This window comes from Sturnira hondurensis, unplaced genomic scaffold (assembly GCF_014824575.4).
Source record: "Sturnira hondurensis isolate 20B ecotype Veracruz unplaced genomic scaffold, ASM1482457v3 Scaffold0005329, whole genome shotgun sequence".
NCBI lineage: Eukaryota > Metazoa > Chordata > Mammalia > Chiroptera > Phyllostomidae > Sturnira > Sturnira hondurensis.
Window position 1 is genome coordinate 3730567 of NW_028077960.1, and position 23229 is coordinate 3753795.

The 23229-nt window shown below is 38.7% G+C and overlaps 1 protein-coding gene across 8 annotated transcripts in view; it reads right to left on the reverse strand.

Annotated features, from left to right (window-relative positions):
- NEO1 (neogenin 1) overlaps positions 1-23229 on the reverse strand; it is a 231157-nt gene that overhangs the window by 146365 nt on the left and 61563 nt on the right. For all 8 annotated transcript variants that reach the window (XM_037047083.1, XM_037047089.1, XM_037047091.1 and 5 more), the window contains exons 2-4: positions 14672-14989; positions 7639-7914; positions 815-968 (exon numbers count right to left, since the gene is read on the reverse strand). In XM_037047083.1, the coding sequence (XP_036902978.1) occupies positions 815-968; positions 7639-7914; positions 14672-14989 (748 nt within the window). The remainder of the gene's footprint in view (positions 1-814; positions 969-7638; positions 7915-14671; positions 14990-23229) is intronic.

Sequence of the window (23229 nt, forward strand, 5' to 3'; positions counted from 1 at the left end):
TTGTCTAGTTTTGGTACTAATTTTAGTTCCTCCTTTTCTGTTTTCTGGAGAGACTGCATAGAATATCTGTTAAATATTCTTTAAATATAGATAGAATTCTCCAGTGAAACTATCTGGGCCTGAAGACTTCTTTTTGGGGAGTTTTAAAATTACAAATTCATTCTCCCAAACAGTTAAAGGGTTATTTGGGTTACTTATTTCATGTCGGACTAGATAATAGTAGTTTGTTTTTCTTGAGAAAGTGGTTTATCTTGTTTACATTGTCAAGTTTACACGTGTACATTTACTTACAGTGTTTCCTAATCATCCTTTGATGTCTGCAGGGTCTGCAGTGGCATCCTCTGTTTCATTCCTAACATGGAACATTTGTGTTTTCTCTCTTCTTCCAGTTTACTGATTCTTTCCTCCACCCCATTCAGTTGGCTGCTGAGCCCATCCACTGAGGGTTTTTTTTATTCTCTAGCTTCAAAATTTGCCGAATGTTTTTCTTTAAACCTCCCATTTCTTTTAGAAGACATTTCTTTTCTCTTTGCAGAGACATTCCATGTTCCATTTGTTTCAAATGTGTTCATTATTGCTCACTGAAGCATTTTTATGATGACTGCTATAAAACCTCTGCCAGTTAATTCTCAAACCTGTCATCTCAATGATGGCATCCATTGGTTGTCTTTCCTCACTTGAGATTTCCCGGTTCTTTGTATGAGGAGTGATTTTTCTATTGAAACCTGGATATTTGGGGTATTAATCAACAGTCCCAACCAGGATAAGACCAAGGCTCAAGCTACTGCAGAAAAGGGTTTTCGGCGGACATTACCTTTCTGTGCCAAGCGCCTCCCCATTTCTCATCCATCTAATGGTTGGAGGAGGAAGCCCCGCAGCCACACACGGCAACACCGCACTCTGACCGACAACTCTGACTAGCGAAGAAGGCTGTTTCAAAAATACCACGTCTGATGTGACCCCGGGATCTAAAAAAAGAAATGAATAAAAAACAATAATTAAGAAAGCACTTTTCCACTTTAATAATAAGGAATGGGAAATTCCTATTCAGTCTGATTGGCTTTGTATTTAAAATATTTTAAGCAAAAGTGACAAGAAAATTCCATTTAAATGAGCCAACATTTCTTAAATTCTATGTGTGAAACAATGTGCTAGGTTCTCTGGGGCCTTTCAAGATGTGTAAGTTATAGCTGCTGCCTTCAAGGTACTTACTAGTCAACTGAGGGAGGTTTGACATGAATCCCCTTTACTTTAAAAAATAGGAAAAAATAAACACCTCCTGACTGGTACAAAGAGAAAAAGACTGAGCAAGCTCTAAATCCTTGTAATTCTCCCCGTTCACAGTGACATCACAGGTTTACTTTCCTTACCCATACCTGTGTGTTACTTCTGAAAATCTGAGTTTCACCTTTAACTTGGTTCTCTCAGTCTGTCAATCCTTTGACTGTATAATAGTGCAACTATCAGGCTACTACTATACGTGTGTTCACTTTATATAGTTGTTCCTTAAGGATATATGAAAAAGCCACACTCTTATGAAGAAAAGATAGGGTTCTCTAAGTTTTGATGGTGTGATATTTCCAGTGTTAAGTTTTGAAGGGAGAAAAGAAAACATTCTCAGGCAGAGAGGTGACTCTTGCTAGAGTCACCTCTAGCAAGATGGGAAAGCATCTTTCCCATATTCTTAGGGAAAGATGTCTTATATTCACGGCAACAACCACCATTATCTGGCTTTCAAGTTGTGCATGAAACAATGATAGTCTTGTAGCCATGGTAACAAATAAAAACTGTCTAACAGACCAGTAACAATCCATTTCAGTAAACATGCCTTGAGAGCCAACCAATCGGGGGCAGCCACAGGTTTAAAAGTCAACAGGTTATTCAGCAATAGAATCACTTGCTTCTCAGACTGACATTAACCTGCTCTCACCTCTGTCATCAACCACAAAACAAGCTTCTCTGACTAGCATTGATCTATCTATGCCCTGTAACCAAAAAACAATGTCCTCTCAAAATTCCATAGAAAATTGGAAGTTTGTATTACTCAAGAAGACTATGTTTCTGAAGTAAAAAGATTAAATAAAAAACAAGTAAATGAAAGCATATACTCTGCTTATTAATAGAAAGAAGTAAATCATTAAATATCTATACTACCTAAAGCAATCTATATATTCAATGCAATTCATACCAAAATACCAACAGAGTATTTCACAGAACTAAAACAAATATATGGAACCACAAAAGATGCTGAAGAGCCACAGCAATCTTGAGAAAAAAGAACAAAGTTGGAGGCCTCACCACTACTGATATAAAATTATACAACAAATCTTTAGCAATCAAAACAGCATGGTACTGGCACAATAACAGACAGAGATCAATGCACTAGAACAGAGAGCCCAGAAATAAACCCACGCCTACGTGGCTCAATTAGTTCAAAGGCAAGTACATTCAAAAGGATAAAGATAGTTCATTCAATAAATGGTGCTGGGAAAACTGGACAGATACATGCAAAAGAAAAATGAAACTAGACCACCTTGTTATATCATATACAAGAATAAACTCAAAATGGATTAAAGACTTAAATGTATGACTCAAAACCACAGAACACCTAGAAGAAAATATATGTAATCAAATCTGACATTTCTTTTAGCAGTGTTTTTCCTGATAGATCTCCTCAGGCAAGAGAAACAAATATAAATAAATGGAACTACATCAATCCAAACAGTTTTTGCACAGCAGAAGAAACCATGAACAGAACAAAATGACAACCTACTGAACAGCGTATTTGACAATGATACATTCAATAAGGGGTTAATATCTAAAATTTATACAGCACTCATAAAACTCAACAAGAAAAAAACAAACAATACAATTGAAAATGGGCAGAGGACCTGAACAGACACTTCTCCAAGGAGGACACACAAATGGCCAACAGACATTTGAAAAAATAATCAACATCACCAGCCACTAGAGAAATGCAAATATTAAAACCACTATGAGATATCCCTTCACACCTGTCAGAGTGGCCACCATCGATAAACCCACGAACAACACATGATGGCGAAGACGTGGAGGAAAGGGAACCTAGTGCACTGCTGGTGGGAATGCAGACTGGTGCAGCCACTGTGGAAAGCAGTATGGAGGGTGAGTCCTCAAGAAATTATACTTGAACTACCTTGCGACCCAGTGATTCCACTACTGACTGAGTATACATCTAAAGAAACCCCCAAACTAATTTGAAACAATATATGCACCCCTATGTTTGGTGCAGTGGTATTTACAATAGCCAAGATACATAAACAACCCAAGTGTCCACCAAGAGTGGAGTGAATTATAAAGAGGGGGGACATATATACAATGGATCTTACTTGTCCATCAAAAACTGAAATCTTCCCATTTGTTGACAGCATGCATGGACCTAGATGGTATTATGCTACATGGAGTCAGTCAGAGAAAGAAAAAGACCATATATTTCACTTATATGGGGAGTCTAAAGAACCAAATAAATAAGCAAAATTGAAACAGACTCAGAGAGAGCAGGCTGATGGTTGTTAGAGGGGAGGGGGTTGGGGGACTAGATGGAAAAGGTGAAGGAATTGGTAGGTACAGATGGGCAGTTACAAATAGTCAGGGGATCTCAAGTACAGCATAGGGAATATGAGAGGGGACCCCCCAAAACCCTGGAATTATCTTGCAGTTGGCCCCTTGTAGTACAGGCTTCTCCCACTAGGAGAGTGTTCCAAGAACCCATCTGTATCAGTGTACCAGCTGGCATTGTGAGAGGCTGCATTTTTTTTGCAGTGAATTTTTTTGCAGCCTTTTTCAATGTTGTTTGCCCATTTCATGATGGGTTGTTTGTGAGTACGTCTACCAACAGCAAGCTGAGTGTTCAGCAGCTTTTGACTGAAAACAGCATGACCCCATGTACCACCCTCCCTATTTACCAGATCTCACCCCAAACAACCTTTTTTGTTCCTTGGATGTGGAAAGGCCTCAAAGGCAAACATTTTGCCAATGTGGAAGAGGTGACGCAAAAAACAGCAGATGTACAAACAGGCATCAAAACTGATGAGTTCAAAACTGTTTTGAGCAGCAAACATCTCGACAGGTGTACTCATCAAATGGACAGTAGTGTGAAGGTGACTGAAGTTTAAATATGTAAGAATACACAATTTTTTATAAATAAATTCCATTTGGGGGGTATTTCCTCTTGTATAGCTGATAATATTGTAACAACCATCTATGGTGCCTGGTGGGCACTGAGAATACCAGCAGGAAAACTTTGTAAAGTATATGACTGCCTAATCGCTATGCTATACACTGAATGTAATACAAAATAATATAGAATGTAATTGTAACTGAAAATTAAAGTAAAAAAAGAAACTGTCCTTTACAGAAGTAAAAACAGTAGAACATCAGCAATTTATTGTGGATTATGTTTCAACCAAAAATAAATCAGCTGTCGTATTTTAATCATCATCAAAAAAAGTTTTGAGTTTTTTAATGCTAATCTAAAAAATAAACTTATTTAGCATTTTACTAATATTAATGTATTATATGTGTTACAAATTGGTAATTAGAAAATAGTCATGGGTATGTAAAATACCACACAGGGAATATAATCAGTAATATTGTAATAAGTATTATATGTGGACATTGGAAATACTGGGGGAACACTTCGTAAAGTATATGATTATCTAACTTTGCTGATGTACTCCTAAAACTAATACGAAATAATACTGAATATAAATAAATGTAATTGAAAAATAATAGTAAAATACATGTTTTTTAAAAAAAGACTTGCTGGCTGGACAAGCACAGCTCTCCTGACTAGGTAAACAAAACAGTCCGCGCTTCGTTTTGGCTGCAGACCTCAGGGGGAGGTTCGTCCTTGGGCACTACGCACCTCATTTCCTAGGATCCAGTCTGGAGGACCTGCTTGAATGCTTCCCTGGGTATAGAAAAAAACTGAACTGTGCCACGTAAAAGTCAGTCAAGTACTAGGCTGGAAGGCATAGCTATCTGACAATAGTTCTCTTTTTTTTTTAACCTTGAGTTATTTAGTTAGATTTAACTGGGTTTTGATAGAAACAAATTTGAACAAATATTTACCAGCCTCTACCTGCCAGTTACATTCTTAGCATCAGACCAAATTCCTTGTCCTCTTTGAGTTTACATTCTAACAGAGGGAGAAACAACAAATAGAAGATGTAAGTATGTCACACACGGTATGTTCTGAAATAAAATGAAGGGGGAAGGAGAAAGCACCAGGGTTAAGGGGGCAGGGGGTGGGAACGGAAGATGGTCGTTTGAAAGAGTGGTCAAGAAAGGCTTCCCTGAGAAAGTCCTATTGGAGCACAGAGGTAAGTCAGGCAAAGAGGGGAGAGGATTAGAAAAAGATGACAAGCAAAAAGGCCTCAAAGCAAGATCATGTTTGCAGTGCTTTTTAAATTTAAATACTTTACTGTTATGCTATTACAGTTGCCCCAATTTGTTCCCCCTCCACCCAGCCTGCCCCTTACTCCCTACACCATTGACTGTGGGAGTCGGGGGCAGGCTGGGTGGAGGGGGAATACATGTATGTTCTTTGGCTAATCCCTTCCTCTTCTTTCAGCCAGTCCCTACCACCTTTCTCCCTGATCATAGCCATCAGTCTGTGCCATGTTTCCATGCCTCTGGTTCTATTTTGCTCATTAGTTTGTTTTGTTCATTAGATTCCTTATAGGTGAGATCATACGGTATTTGTCTCACTGACCGGCTCATTTCACTTAGCATAGTAGTAATCTCCAGTTCCATCCATGCTTTCTCAAAAGGTAAGAGGTTCCTTCTTTATTACTGCTGTGTAATATTCCATTGTGTAAATGTGCCACAGTTTTTTTGATCTACTCATTTACTGATGGGCACTTAGGTTACTTCCAACACTTGGCTATTGTAAATTGTGCTGCTATGAACATTGGGGTGCATAGGTTCTTTTGAATTGGCATTTCAGGATTCTTAGGGTATAATCCCAGCAGTGGACTTGCCAGGTCAAAAGTCAGTTCCATTTTTAATTTTTTTAAGGAAATTCCATTCTGTTTTCCACAGTGGCTGTACCAGTCTACATTCTGACCAACAATGCACTAGGGCTCCCTATTCTCCACATCCTCGCCAGCACTTGTTTGTTGATTTATCAATGATGGCCATTTTGGCAGGTATGGGGTGATGTCTCACTGCGATTTTAATTTGCATCTCTCTGATGGCTAATGATGTTGACCATTTTTTTCATGTCTATAGGCCATCTGTATATCCTCCCCAGAGAAGTGTCTGTTCAAGTCCTTTGCCAATATTTTGATTGGATTGTTTTGTTCCTGGTGGTTAAGTCATTATAAGTACTTTATATCTCTCGAAGATTAAACTCTTACCTGACGTATCATTGGCAAATACGTTCTCCCAAACAGTGGGTTCCCTTTCAATTTTGATGACGTGGAATGTTTTAGAAATATAAGGTGACCACAATCACAGAGTGAGGAAGAGAAAAGTATGAGACGTAAGAAGAAAAATGGGGGAGGGAGGTGGCATGAATTTTATATACAAAGCCTTGCAGGTGAAGGCTGTTAAGATTTGTTCTGAGATGGGGAACCAATATGAGGTTTTGAGCAAAGATGTGACATGATCTGATACACGTTTTGAAGATAACCGTGCTGCTGAGCTGAGAATACACTGGGATAGGAATGACAAGGGAATGATGATGACAAAGAAAGAAACTACATTTAAAATATTAGTTCAAGAACCACCAGGAACACCATCAAGAGTCCCTGCTCATCATCATATTAGTCTCACTTTGCAAGCCAATCCACAGGCTAAAAATATTCCTATGTAGTCATCATATATAAAACCTGCCCATCCTATATAGGGATGGTCCAATGATATTCACAAACTCACATAAAATAAGAAATGTGAAATGAATCAGGCACCTAGCAGTGGGAACAGAAGCTGAAAGATCATGAAACATCAAGAGGAGAGAAACTACAGTGAGCTACAGGTGAGAGAAAGTGATGATAAGAAGTTACATAGCTGAGAAAAGATGCACAAACCAGATTATGAGGAAAGCCAGCAGGAGCAGAGAGAATGAGAACTCACAAAGAGAAGGAAAGAGGAGCTGGGTTTACATTAAAATGGGTGAGGATTATAAAGATTCAGGAACTCTTGCCTACCAGTGTCTCAAGAGCTGCTATAGTAACCACCCTGCCCATTTCTTGTACAAACTAGCCTGAGCGAGTCTCTAATTCTTACAAGTAAAAAGACCTAACTACAAAAAGTATTCTATTGTAGGCAAGTAACAGAACTCAAAGATGTATCCTGTTGTGGGTAAGCCTGACCAGAAAAACACAGAGCAAATGTTTCTTTAGTCAAAAAGAATACAATAGATATTGAATATACGTTATTGCTTGATAAATTTTTACTGACAAAGGCATTAACTTAAGTACAGATCTTTTTCATATGCTTTCTTCTTTTTCCTCCTTCTAAGAAATTGAGACTCCTTATGCCGACACTAATATGTCACATACATATTTAATGTTGTTTATTAAACAATTCTAACAGAACAAATTTTACCCATCAGTAAATATAAAAGCATCAGCCCTGGTAGTAAATGAATACCTGGAAGAACTTTTAATTCAGCTTCATCACTGTATTTTGGTGGCCCACCACTCCCAACTATGCAGCGGTAGAGGCCCCCATCCCCTTCAGTCGCATTGCTGACAACCAGTGTCCCGCTTGGAAGTCTGACAACTCTGCCATCCAGAGGAAGAGGCTCCCTGTTCCGTTCCCATCTCACAAACGGGGCCAAATCTGCATTAACTTCACAGTTGAGAACTGCACTGTTCCCAGCATAAACTGAAGAAGGTTCTGGTTGGCTGGCAAATCTTGGAAGACCTGGGCAATAAAAGAAAAAATTAGATGTAGTTAAACATTATGTTAAAATGTAGCCATGGGGACCAGAAGCAAGTGGGCCCATGAGACCACAAGTATGACTGAACCAGGGTCAAGAAGGAGGCTCATGAGTCAGGAAATTAGCTACACACAGGGTTACAAATCAAACTAGTAAATGTACTAAGAACACGTGGAGTCAGATTCCCCACTGTCAGAGAAGCATGGCACAAATATGGAAAAGAAGAAGGGCTGGATAAATCCCATGGTATTGGACTAGAACAGAGGTATCAGTGTAAACTTAGGGTTTTATATAATTATACATACACAGATATAAAGAGATCTATACATATGAAATACATATACATTTTATATACAAGTACGTTTTCTGTTCAGAGTCCAGAATCAATGTCACTGCAGTGGAAATTAGTATATATGGTGACTCAATACTGATTTCTAAATACCATTATCCAATACAAGTAACCAACGTCCCTTGGAGACATGGCTGATTCTAGGACTGGAATGGGGAAAGTACAAGATGAGCTTGGAATGTCTTGTGAGAAAAAAAAGGAAGAAGTATCCAAAGAACAATATGGGTAAATCAAAAGAACACAAAAGTCAGATCAAGGGGAGTTTTTCCTTTGCCTAACTCTGGGATAATGAATCATAAATGGATGCTAAAACTAGTAGATAAAAGTTGGATGAGGAAGAGGATATTTATAGAGTATCAAATTATCTCTTTTCCAAATTAATAAAAGTACTATTAAGTTTATAGTGGAGAAACACAGCGCAGAGCACCTTAACTAAAAATAAAAGTTAGCATTACCAATAATGGAACATAACATGCTTCCTGATGTGACGCACCAAGAACAGAGCATCACTATGGTACTCCTCTCAGAGATGCAAAACCTGAAGCTGTTCACAGAAGAAAATCAGAACAACCAAAATGGGACAAGGAAAAAGAACAATAGTCTGAAATGCATAGAGTCTAAAGAGACAACTAATTACTAAGTAAAATATATAATCCTGGACCAGAAAGGTAAAGAGGGGGGAATAAGTTTCTGCTTTGTTTTTTCCTTTGCTTTTTTTTTTTTTTTTGCTATTAAAAACAAGATAAGCAAGCCCTGGCTGTTGTAGCTCAGTGGATTGAGCACGGGCCTGCCAACCACACAATCGAGGTTCGATTCCCAGTCAGGGCACATGCCTGGGTTGCAGGCCAGTTCCCAGCAGGGGACTCACAAGAGGCAAACATACGTTGATATTTCTCTCCTTCTCTCCTTCCCTTCCTCTTTAAAGATAAATAAATAAAATCTTTTTAAAAAGTTTACAAAAAAAAGACAAGCAGTGAAATCTGAATGGCATCTATTGATTAAATGATAGTATTGTATTCATGTTAATTTCCTGAAATCAACGGGCTGTTATTCAGAAGAATGTCCTTATTTTTATAAAAAGCTTCTTCATGTCTAAAGAAAACAGCATTAAAATGAGAAGAAAACCAACTATATGGGAAAATATATTTGCCAATGATACTTCGGACAAGGGTTTGATCTCAAAAATATATAAAGAACTCACATGACTCCACTCCAGGAAGATAAACAACCCAATTAAAAATGGGCAAAAGACCTGAACACACTTCTTCAAGGAGGACATACGAGGGCCCAGAGACATATGAAAGGATGCTCAGCATCACTAGCCATTAGAGAGATGCAAATTAAAAGCACAATGAGGTACCACTTCACACCAGTCAGAACGGCCATCATAAACAAATCAACAAACAAGTGTTGGAGAGGATGTGGAGAAAAGGGAACCCTACTGCACTGTTGGTGGGAATGCAGACTGGTGCATCCACTGTGGAAAACAGTATGGAATTTCCTCAGAAAACTAAAAATGAAACTGCCTTTTGACCCAGCAATTCCACTGCTGGGATTATATCCTAAGAATCTTGAAACACTAATCCAAAAGAACCTATGCACCCCAAAGGTCACAGCAGCACAACTCACAGTAGCTAAGTGCTGGAAACAGCCTGAGTGCCCATCAGTAAATGAATGGATCAAAAAATAATGGTACATTTACATGATGGAATACTATGCAGCAGAAAGAAAGAAGGAGCTCCTACCCTTTGAGACAGCATGGATGGAACTGGAGAACATTATGCTAAGTGAAATAAGCCACATGGTGAAAGGCAAATACCATATGATCTCACCTTTAAGTGGAACCTAATAAAAAAAAACAACAAACAATCAAGCAAACTATCACCAGAGACATTGAAATTAAGAACAGACTGACAGTAACCAGAGGGGAGGTGGGAGGGGATAATAGAGGAAAAGGAGGAAGGGTTTTCAGGAACATGTACAGAAGACACATGGACAAAACCAAGGGTAGGGTAGGATCAGGGGAGGGAGGTGGGGATGGCTGGGGTGGGGGCAGTCCTCGGGGGAAAATGCAAATGACTGTACTTGAACAACAATTTTTAAAAAAGAAAATATATATATATAAGTATTTAGGTACCTTCTGCAATTTACTCTTAATAGTTCAGAAAAAACATCCAGAAAACATTTATTTGGGTACATGCATATTTTGGGAGGGGTGTGATAGGCAGATGTGGTAAAACATTAACAATCAGGTAATCTGAGTGAAGACTAATGGGATTTCCTGGATTCATTCTTGCAATGATTCCATTAAGTTTGAAATTGCTTAGAAATAAAATATTAACCAAAAAAATTAAGTCATAAATACCCTACACATGCCACAGAACGCAATGGCTGAGAGCACGAGTTCTGGAGTCACGTACCCTGCATTTGAATCCCAGCTGCACTGCTTCCTTGGTGACTGTGTAGTGCTGGGAAGTCACTTAACCTCTAAGCCTGTTTCTTCATTAGTAAAATGAGAAGAGTTACAGGCCTCAGAGTTGTTAAAAAGGTTGAACACTTTACTAATTAAATGCTTGACAAATTCATGTATAGCATACTTGCCTGGCACATAATTACTCAACAAATGTAGCGACTATTATTAAAATTAATGTCTAAGAAGTGACTGAAATGCTCAGAATATAACAAAATGTTTCATTAAAGAATAACATATTAAATTATGAGGAACAACTATATGTCTTCTAGTTTTATGATGGTTAATTAGTCCACATGTAAAAATACACATTTATAGTTTGTCCAGCTGTGCTAAAAATATTTTTCATTTTTTGATTTAAGAGGATTTTTGAAGAAAGGAAATAAAGACAAAAATTAATAAAATGCCCAGTTTTCAGAAACCAGAAAATTAAAAAGAAATGAGCAAAAACACACAGATACTAACAAAGAGGGAAAAAAGGAATCTGGAATAAAACCAAGAGCTAGTTCCATTTCTTAAAAAAGTCAAAAAATTCTTCCTACTTAGGTCTCATTAAAATGAGGAATTTTAAAAAACGTAAACCCACAACAACATATGGGGAGTCAGCAGACAGAAATTTCAGAAAGTTTCTGAGTAGAGAAAGCAGATGCAGGAACTAAAAACTGACACTGAGGCAGAAAGCGCTGCCGCTTCCCGTGCTCAGAAGCAGGCGGCCAGTTTGTCCTGCTGCCTTGGAGGAATTGTAGGAGAAAAGAGAGTGAGAAGGAGGCTGCCAAGAGAAGAATTATAATGTCTCTATTTAGACCACCCAACTGCCCATCTTGCAGTTCAAAACACTCACAGTCAGGCTAATGCCCAAGCAGTAAAACAAGATTTTCTGCTGTGGAGAAATGAGATAGCCCACTGAAAAAAGATTTCTCATATTTAATTCTATGACCTATCTACTTAGTGTTCTTTCAGAAATTCCCCTTCTTCTTTTTTTAATTTTAATATTTTATTTACTTATTTTTAGAGAGAAGGGACGGGAAGGAGAGAGTGGGAAAGAAACATCAATGTGTGATTGCTTCTCATGTGTCCCCCACTAGGGACCTGGCCTGCAACCCAGGCATGTGCCCTGAGACCAGGAATCAAACTGGCAACCCTTTGCTTCACAGGCCTGCACTCAATCCACTGAGCCACAGCTAGGGCTCCCCTTCTTGCTTGACTGGCCAGAATCTGTTTCTATTTCTTGCCATCAAAGACCTTTAAATGAACAGTCTTTTAGAATGGTGATTTGGCTATATTTCTTTTTTTAAAAAGTTGTACTGAGATACAATTTATACAGTATAAAATTTACCATTTAAAGTATACAATTCAATGGTTTTAGTATATGTACACAGTTCTGCAACAATCACCATATTCTAACTTTTTAGAACATTTTCATCATAGCCCCCAAAAATCCTTGTACTCACTTGCAGTCATTCCCCATACCTTCTCCCTCCCCACCCCCTATATCCTTATTCTTAGCCCTAGAAAACCACCAATCTACCTTGTGGCTCTGTATTTGCCTACTCTGGATTTCATACATACATAGTCATAAAACAGGTAGTCCTTGGTGACTGGCTTCTTTAGGTCAGCATAATGTTTTTAAGACAGCTATATTGTAGTATATACCAACTTCATTCCTTTTCATTGCCAAATAATACTCCATGTATGGATATGCCACATTTTGGTTATCCGTTCTTCACTTGATAGACCTGGTCATTGTTTTTACTTTCTAACTATTATGAACAACCTGCTACAAACATTCATGCACAAATTGTTGTGTGAACATACCTTTTCATTTCTCTTGGGTACCAGATACCTAGAAATGGAACTGCTCAGTCATATGGTAACTCTATGGTTAACATTTTGAGGAAATGTCAAATGGTTCAGTGCTCTTTTTAAATTACACACACACACACACACACACACACCAAGTATACCCTATGATACAGCAAGTAGCAGACTACTGTGTCTAGTGATCTATCCCACAGAAATAAGTATTTGTAAAAGGCCATTCATTATAGAATTGTCTGCTACCTCAAACAGTCTTTATCCATGTAAACTGTTCCTCAAAAAGAGAATCTTTAGATAATCCACAGTATATCTATAAATGAATATGATATAAGTACTAAAAAGAACTTCTATTACTCTCTTAGTATTTTTCTCCTGACCAGGCCAAAGAATTTCTTTCTGCCTGACTCAGTCCAAAGAATTTATTACCTTGTATTAAAATTACCTGTTTACTTAAATATTAGGTAAAAAATGTTTCCTGACAGATACAAAAGAGGAAGAATGAACAAACCTAGCAGAGAAGAAGAAAGAGAGGAAAAGGTAGAAGACAGCCTAACTAGGCGGTGGGGAAGCCATGAGCAAAAGCCAGAGGCAGAGAAGGAAAGGGGATTGAAAACATTCAGTACTGCCAAAATTTAAAATGCTGTGATGGTGATGGAGGCAGAGGGCAGGGTGAAGCGATAAGAAATAAAGTGGGAGAAGTGGAAGCCAGATCATGAAAGAGGCCTTAAGGAGTTTAGACATTAACCTCATGTTGCTACTAGAGAGTCACCGATGGGTGAGAAACAGCGCTCTGACCAGTGTGGAGATGGATGGGCGGAGGAAAAGGGTTATGTGGCAGGCAGTTACAAGGCTGTGGTGAGGGGTGAAGAGTAGCCTCAGGAAGGAGAATATGAATCAAGCACAGAGAAATCAGAAAGCAGAATTCACTGGATTTGGTCATTGGATACGGGGTACAGCTGAAAGGAAGCAGTTCTAGTCTATACTACAAAAACAGTAAAGGGTAAGAACATCAGTGATAAACAGGAGCTGACATAAATGGCATTATAAGGGCAGTCATGATGCCAACTTATTTATCAACAAGTTGGAGAAAGCTTGGCAAAAAGATTTTAAAAATAAGAAGAAAAGATAGATTGTCTGAAGAACTGACTTAAAAAAAAATTCTTCCATTCTCAATCTGTAATTATGGAATAACTGCAGCAGCCTTACATCACATTCAAGAACAACTCTGAGTATTTCACTCCAAAGAGGAAAGAGCCATCATACTCTGAATGAATGAGCAAACACACCCTGGAGTGAGCACAGCACGGGGAGCCACCGCGTACAGTGCCAATGAGATGGGAAACTAGTCTCAGCCATATTCTTTTTTCACATGTCAGCATTTCACCAAGGTGACTATAAATATAAGACTTAAAGACAACACAATTTTTGTACAATGTGAAATTTAACAAAAACTAAAAATATTTCATCTGGTATTCAGGTGAAGAAACCCTGATCTGAGAAATGCCAGTGTCTACTACAAAATAGGTATGACTTATATGGGAACTACATCTTACTCTTCTAAAGTCTTAATTTTTCTTACATTTTCCATCATTCTTCAAATGAGAATGCTCTAAAGTAAATGTTTCTCTCCTTAAAACTTTGTTCTTCACCTTAATATATATAGCCTACAGGTTTTTAAATAATTTATCCAATTAAATGTCACTTCCTTGGTTAAGTCCATCATTCTGGCTCAACTTTGAGTTTTATAAAGCCATACTAAATGGTTACGCTGAGCAGGACAAAAGTTAGCAACTAAAATGACTCAATTTTTCTACGTAAGCTCCTCTGTCACTTCCAAGTTACAAAGGAAAAAGAAAGAACTGGTTCAGCACTTCCGATAGCAACCTTAAGCCATCTAAATGGTTAGAACGTGGGGAAATGCAATAGTTTATTCCCTACAGCACTGAGCATGTCCTATACTGTACACGATCAACTGACACTTGTTAAATAAGTGTATCATCTCCTGTTACCACTTAAATGAAAAGTCCAGGATAATACTGCTTTTATTAAAATTTACTCTTTATAAAACTTTGAAAACACAAATAAATTATTTAACAAAACTTACCTGCTACTGTGAGCTTGGCTGTTCTACTGACAATAGTCCCAAGGCTCTCAACGGTGGCTACACACTGATAATAACCTTCATCAGGCTTATTGTGTTTGGAATGCACCACATTGCTGATAAATAAAGACCCGTCTGGGAGAAGCTGGCGGCGATCATCTGATACCAAGTTTAGAAATGTCCCATCTTTTTTCCATTCGATTTTTGGAGACGATTCCGAATATGCTGAACAGTTTAAAACAACAGAAGAGCCTCTAACTGACAGTGTGTCCACTGGCTCCACCAGAAAATAAAATGGAGTGAATGTTCGAATGCTGGATCCTACAAAAATAATAAAGAAAAAGAACAAAGTTATCCAAAACTTTCTTCTACTATTTCTGTGCTTTTTAGGTATGACATATAAATACAGTCATCTCACTATGAATATCTAATAAATAAAATTTATTTTTCATTAGGAAATCAAAATTTGACCCATTTAGAAGAACGATCCAAGATGGTGGCAGAGGAGGTGAATGTTACACTCATCTCCTTCAGGGTCCAAACTGAAATTACAACTGAACTTTAGAATAATCAAATTCAGTAACCAGCTGAAGACTAGCTAAAAAAGTCTTATAACCAAGGACTCAGAGAAGAAGCCACCCTGAGCCTGGTAGGAAGGGCAGAGATACACAAAGGGCTGGCCATCTCAGCTGCAAATGTCCCACATGAGGAGTGGGGCTATCAACCCCACGCCAGGCTCCTCAGCCTAGAGCACTAGAGCTGGAAAGAGGTTGTGGCCCTGCAGAAGAGTCAGCAGGCTGTGGCCTGTGGTGAAAACTTTCTTCAAAGACTCTTGAGGAGGTCCAGGCAGACTACAGGAGAAACTGAGTTGTATGGCTCCGAAGTGGAGTCCCTTTTCCCCTTGCACATCTCATGGATACCACTATTCCCAGGCAAAACCCTCCTTCCACATGGCTAAATGTTGATCTGTCTGGGCCTGAAAATCCTGCTGCTCTCATCCTAGTAACTTCGAGACCCTACCCACCACAAAGGTCCATGGGCACCCAATGGGTGGTGGCTGGCCTTAGTGCATCCTGAGATTTATGTTGAGTGGCCTCAGATCCAGCACTGATGCCAAGGTTGAATCTGTTATCAATCTAGTGAATACCACTCTCTCCTACCTGGTGACTGAGACCTACCTCACACAACTCAAATACCACCAGGAGCTCTTTCATTGGTTGAGCCTACCAAGCAGCCAGCAGGCGAAGGCTACTCTAAGCACTCGAACCTTTTGCTGACCTCTCCCTGGCTCTGTGCTGGTGGAAGAAAACCTTGGTGTGCAGGATGGCCCCTTTTATGCACATCCAGGCCCAGCAGAGGCAGCTACAAACTGTGGATTGCATTATAGCTCCAAAAAGGTGGCCCAGGGTGAGTTGCAAGCAGCGCCTGACACTGTCCTGCACCTGAGAGGCGCTCCCAAGAGTCTCTAGAACCAAACCCACTGGTAGGCTTCAGACCACATCCGTGCACGATCCAATTAACTCCATAAGTGGCACATGCAAAGATCTCAGTAGGTATCAGGCACTGATGGGGCCAAATCCATTTCACGACGTTAGCCCCCGCACAGAAGCTTATACACAGTGGTAGGAGTGGAGCCCCACAGTCAGCCAGCCCAGGACCAACCCCACCAATGAATGGGCAAGAGCAATCAAGACTAAACCTACAAAGAGAGAGCTCACATAATACACATGGGACATTTCTGGAGCACCTTGCTTGGGTGATCAGGGATGCTGCACTACTGAGCCCCACAGGACACTTGGCATGCCCTCCATACCAAGACTGGAAGGCATAGCAGATCTTCCTAATGCACAAAAACTAATTCAGAGAGGCAGCTAAAATGGGGAGATAAACAGACATACTGCAAATTTTTAAAAAAGATAAATCTCCAGAAAGAGACCTAAATAAAATAGGCAAGCAATCTATCAGAGTTAAAAACAATGATTATGAGGATGCTCAAGAGAGGTAGGCAAATAATACATGAGCTCAGAACTGAAATAAAGAGATAGTAAACATAAAAAAATTGTATGTATAAACCTTAAAAAAGAACAAATAAGTAATAAAGAACACAATGATCTGAAATGAAGAATATACTAGAAAAATCAACAGCAGGTTAGATGAAGCAGAGGATAAAATCAATGATCTGGAAGATAAAGTAGCAGAAAATATCCAATCAGAACAACAAAAAGAAAAAGGAATTTAAAAAAGCAAGGAAAGTCTAAGGGCCTCTGGGACAACATGAACCATGACAACATCTGCATAAGGAGAAGGGGTACCAAAAGGAGAAGAGAAAGAGCAAGGGATTGAAAAGCTACTTGAAGAAATAATTATTGGAAACTTCACTAAGCTGGTGAAGAAGAAAGACACACAAGTCCAGCAAGCAGAGAGAGTCCTAAACAAGATGAACCCAAAGAGGCCACACCAAAATCCATCACAATTAAAATAGCAAAGGGTAAAGACAAAAAGAAAAATTCAAAAGCAACAAGAAAAGAGAGTCACCTACAAAGGGAGCTCTAATAAGACTGTTAGCAAATTTCTCAACAAAAACATGTCAAGCCAAAAGGGACTGGCACCAAAAATTTAAAGTGATGAAAACCAAGAACGTGTGATTAAGACAACTCTGTCCAACAAAGCCACTGTTTAAAATTGAAGGAGAAAGAAAGACCTTTCCAGACAAGAAAAAGCTAAAGGAGTTCACCACCAACAAACCAGAATCACAAGAAATGTTAAAGGGACTTCTTGAAGGAGGATGAAGAGGAGGGGGAAGGAGCACAGAGAAGAAGTGCAAGAGGATGAGGGAGGGAAGAAGAGGGGAGAGAAGGAACATAATTATAAAGAATAAAGTCCAGCCAAGATGGAGGCATATGTAGATACACTTTGCCTCTTCACACAACCAAAAGAAGGACAACAACAATTTTTAAAAAAACAAATAACCAGAAGTGACATAAAATCAAACTGTATGGAAGTCCAACAACCAAGGAGTTAAAGAAGAAACATTCACCCAGACCAGTAGGAGGGGCAGAAAAGACTTGCAGCAAAGCGGCAGCCAGAAGACTGGGCAGGTGAGGCAGCAGCTGGTGGAACGGACTGTCCCACATCTGCTGGCAGATAAAGCAAGAGGGACAACTGAGGAACGGGATACACCATGCAATCTAGGATTCCAGTGTGGGGAACCCATGGGGATTCCAGTGTGGGGAAATAAAGCCTCAAAACCTCTAGTTGTAAAAACCTGTGAGGTTGTGGCAGAGGGAGAAACTCCCAGCCTCACAGGAGAGTTCACTGGAGAGACCAGTGGAGTCCTAGAACGTACACAAATCCACCTACCTGGGGATCAGCACCAGAAGGGGCCAACTTGCTTGTGGTAGTGAGGGAAGTGACTGGAAGCTGGCAGAAAGTCAAGCAAGCAGCATCGTTCCCTCTCAGACCCATCCCCCACATACAGCACCATAATACAGGGACACGCGTTGCTCTGCCCTGGTGAAAACCTATGGCTCCACCCTTTAATACATAACAGATGCACGGAGACAACAAAATATGGCCCAAATAAAAGAAGAGATCAAAGCTCTGAAAATAGTACTAAGGAATGAAGAGACAGCCAGCCTATCAGATGCAGAGTTCACTGGTAATCAGGATGCTCACAGAAATGGGTGAGTGTGGTTGCAAAATAGAGGAAGAAAAGAAGACTATGCAAAGTGAAATAAAGGAAAATATACAGGGAACCAACAGTGACGGGAAGGAAACCAGGACTCAAATCAATGGTTTAGAGGAGGAAGAAAGAAACATTCAACCAGAACAGAATAAAGAAACAAGAATTCAAAAGAAATGAGGAGAGGCTTAGGAATCTCCAGGACATCTTTAAACGTTCCAACATCTGAATCAGAGGGGTGCCAGAAGGAGAAGAGGAAGAGCAAGAAATTAAAGACTTATTTGAACAAACAATGAAGGAGAAGTTTCCCAACCTGGCAAAGGAAATAGGCTTCCAGGAAGTCCAGAGAGTCCCAAAGAAGTTGGACCCAAGGAGGAACACACCACAGCACATCATAATTATATTACCCAAGGTTAAAGATAAGGAGAGAATCTTAAAAGCAGCAAGAGATAAGGGGACAGTCACCTCTTTTGTAGGAGTTCCCATAAGGCCATCAGCTGATTTCTCAAAAGAAACCTTGCAGGAAAAATGGTCTGGAAAGAAGTATTCCAAGTCATGAAAGGCAAGGACCAACATCAAAGATGACTCAATTCAGCAAAGCTATCATTTAGAATCAGAGGGCAGATAAAGTGCTTCCAAGATAAGGTCAACTTAAAGGAGTTCATCATTACCAAGCTCTTATCACAGGAAATGTTAAAGGGACTTATCTAAGAAAAAGATGATGATCAAAACTATGAACAGTAAATGACAACAAACTCTCCAAATGAACCTAAAAAGACAAAAACAAAAACAAACTAAGCAAACAACAGAATCACAGAAACAGGAACAGAATCACAGAAATGGAGATCACATGGAGGGTTATCAGCATGGAGGGGGAGGGGAGCTAATGAGGAAAAAGGTACAGGGAATAAGAAGTGTAAATGGTAGGTACAAGATAGACAGGGGGAGGTTAAGAATAGTACAGGAAGTGGAGAAGCCAAAGAACCTATATGCATATGATCTCACCTTTAACAGGAACCTAAACAACAAAACAAATAAGCAAGCAAAATATGACCAAAGACACTGAAATTCAGAACAGACTGACAGGGACCAGAGGGGAGAGGGGAGAGAATTTCAGGGGAAAAGGGGAAGGATTCACAGAAACTAGTATAAAGGACACATGGAGAACAACTAAGGGGGGTGGAAATGAAAGGGAGGTGGGGAGCACGGGTGGTGGGCTGGGATGGGAGTGGAGGACGGAAAACCGTACTTGAACAATAATTAAATTTAAAAAAAGAACTTATATGTACGACCCACGGACATGAACTAAGATGGGGCGGGGAATGCTGGTGGGAGGAGGGGTGCAGAATGGAGGGGTATAAAGGGGAGAAAAAATGGGACAGCTGTCATAGCATAATCAATAAAATACATTTTAATAAAGTACAACATTAACATCATCCATTATTTCAGAATATGCAAAGGATTGATCTGAGACTACTATTTTGACATGGATAAACTACCAAAACTCTCTCATGCTTGCCTTTTCTTTCTTATATTCTTTTCCACTATGCCTTTCTCTAACAAAATTTAGCTTCTACTGCGTACAGTTGTTGGGGTTTATACCACTCCTGTTATGGACCAAATTTTGTTCCCCCAAAATACACAAGTTGAAGCCCTAGCCCTCAATGTATTTGGAGACAGAACCATTAAAAAGATAATTATGTTTGCCCTGGCTGGTGTAGCTCAGTAGACTGAGTGTGGGCTGCAAACCAAAGGGTTACCAGTTCGATTCCCAGTTAGGGCACATGCTTGGGTTGCAGGCCAGGTCCCTGGTAGAGGGCATGCAAGAGGCAAACACACATTGATGTTTCTCTCCCTGTCTTTCTCCTTCCTTTCCCCTCTCTCTAAAAATAAATAAATAAAATCTTAAACAAAAAAGAGATAATTATGCTTAAGTGAGGTCTCAAAGGTAAAGACCCTAATTCAATAGGCCTGTTGTCCTTATAAAAGAAATACCAGGGACGCAAGGGCACAAAGGCCATGTGAAGACACAGCCAAGAAGTCCCAGGAGAATCAACTATAATAGCATAATCAATAAAATATATCTAAAAAAAGAATTAAATGGCAATAAACACATATCTATAATAATCGCTTTAAATGAAAATGAATTAAATGCTTTAATCAAAAGACCTATAGGGTAGTTTATTGTATTTTATAAAAATAAGACCCATATATATACTGTCTATAAGAGGCCAACCTCAGAATGAAAGATACACACAGACTGAGTAAAGGCATTTGAAAAGCTGTATCATACAAAGAGAAACAACAACAACAAAAAAAACTGGCATAGCAATACTTGTAACAGACAAAACAGACTTTAAAACAAAGGCTATAATAGGAGAAAAAGGAGGTGATACAAAATGATAAAGGAACCAATCCAACAAGAGGATATAACCCTTGTAAACATTTACGCACCAAACAAAAGAACCGAAATACACAAAGTAAATATTGATGAATATAAAGAGAGAAATTGACAGTAATCCAGGGGATTTTACAGCTCACTGACATCAACAGATAGATCTTCCAGACAGAAAATCAACAATGAGACAGCGGCCTTAAATGAAACACTAGACCTAAAGATTCCATTGATTATCTTCAGAGCATTTCTCCTCAAAGCAGCATAATATCCATTCTTTTCAAGTGCACATGAAGCATCTTCCAGGACAGATCACATGTTAGGACACAAAACAGTTCTCAATAAATTTAAGAAGATTGAAATCATTTCAAGCATCTTCTTTGAACCCAATGGTATGAAACTACAAATCAAAGACAAGAAAAAACTGAAATCACAAAAACAAAGGCTAAATAACATGTTACTAAACAATGAATGGATTAACAATGAGATCAACAAAAAAAAAAAACAAGACAAATGAAACTAGAACCAAAATAAAAGTACAAAAAAAAACCCCAATAAATCAAGATCTGGTTCTTTGAAATGGTAAGATTGAAAAACCTTTATCCAGATTTATCAAAAACATGAGAGTACCCAAATGATGAATAAAATCAGAAACAAAAGAGAAGTAACAACTAACACCAAAGAGGTACAAAAATTGTAAGAAAATATTACAACAACTATATGCCAATAAAGTGGACAATCTGGAAGAAATAGATAAATTCAAAAATATATATACAATCTCCCAGAACTGAAATCATAAAGCAACAGAAAATCTGAACAGACTGATTATAACTAACCAAATCTAAAAAATCAAAACTTCTCAAGAAACAGAAGTCCTGCAGCCAACAGTTTCATAGGTGAATTTTACCAAACATTCTGTCTAAAACTATTCTCAAAAATATAAGAGGAGGAAAGACTCCTAAGCTCATTCTACAAGGCCAACATTATCCTGATTCCAAAACCAGATAAAGACACTACACAAAGGAAGAAAATGATAGGCCAATATGTCTGATGAACATAGATGCAAAAATCTTCAACAAAATATTAATAAACCAAATTCAGCAATACATTAAAATAATCATATACCGTGATCAAGTGGGACTTAATCCTGGAATGCAAGAATGGTTCAACATCTATAAATCCATTAACATGATAAAGAAAAACATAATAAATGACATAAACAAGATGAAAGATAAAAATCATATTATTATATCAATAGATGCAGAAAATTCATTTTACAAAATCAAGCACCCCTTTATAACAACTCTCAGCAAAGTGGTTAGAGGGAACATATTTCAACATAATAAAGGCAATATAAGCAAACCTACAACTAACACCATATTTAACACAGCAGGATAAAAGCATTTCCTTCAAGATCAGAAACAAGACAGGGATGTTCACTCTCACCACTCTTCCTGAACAACAAAGCTGGAGGTATCACACTACCTAATATTAAATTATACTAGAGTAAGCAAAACGGCAGGGTACTGGCATAAAAACAGACAGAGATCAATGCACTAGAACAGAGAAACCAGAAGTAAACCCATGCCTACGTGGCTCAATTAGTTCAAGGCAAGTACATTCAATAGGCTAAAGATAGCTAATTCAATAAATGGTGCTAAGAAAACTGGACAGATACATCCAAAAGAAAAATGAAACTAGACCACCTTGTTATATCATATACAAGAATAAACTCAAAATGGATTTTAAAGACTTAAATGTATTACTCAAAATCATAGAACACCTAGAAGAAAACATAGGCAATCAAACATTTCTTTTAGCAGTGTTTTTCCTGATAGATCTCCTCAGGCAAGAGAAACAAAAATAAAGAAATGGAACTACGTCAATCTAAACAGTTTTTGCACAGCAGAAGAAACCATGAACAGAACAAAATGACAACCTACTGAACAGCATATTTGACAATGATACATCCAATAATAAGGGGTTAATATCATGATGGTGAAGACGTGGAGAAAAGGGAACCTAGTGCACTGCCGATGGGAATGCAGACTGGTGCAGCCACTGTGGAAAGCAGTATGGAGGGTGAGTCCTCAAGAAATTATACTTGAAACTACCTTGCGACCCAGTGATTCCACTACTGACTGAGTATACATCCAAAGAAACCCCAAACACTAATTTGAAACAATATATGCACCCCTATGTTTGGTGCAGCGGTATTTACAATAGCCAAGATACATAAACAACCCAAGTGTCCACCAGGAGAGGAGTGAATAATAAAGAGGGGGACATATATACAATGGATCTTACTTGTCCATCAAAAACTGAAATCTTCCCATTTGTTGACAGCATGCATGGACCTAGATGGTATTATGCTACATGGAGTCAGTCAGAGAAAGAAAAACACCATATATTTCACTTATATGGGGAGTCTAAAGAACCAAATAAATAAGCCAAATTGAAACAGACTCAGAGAGAGCAGGCTGA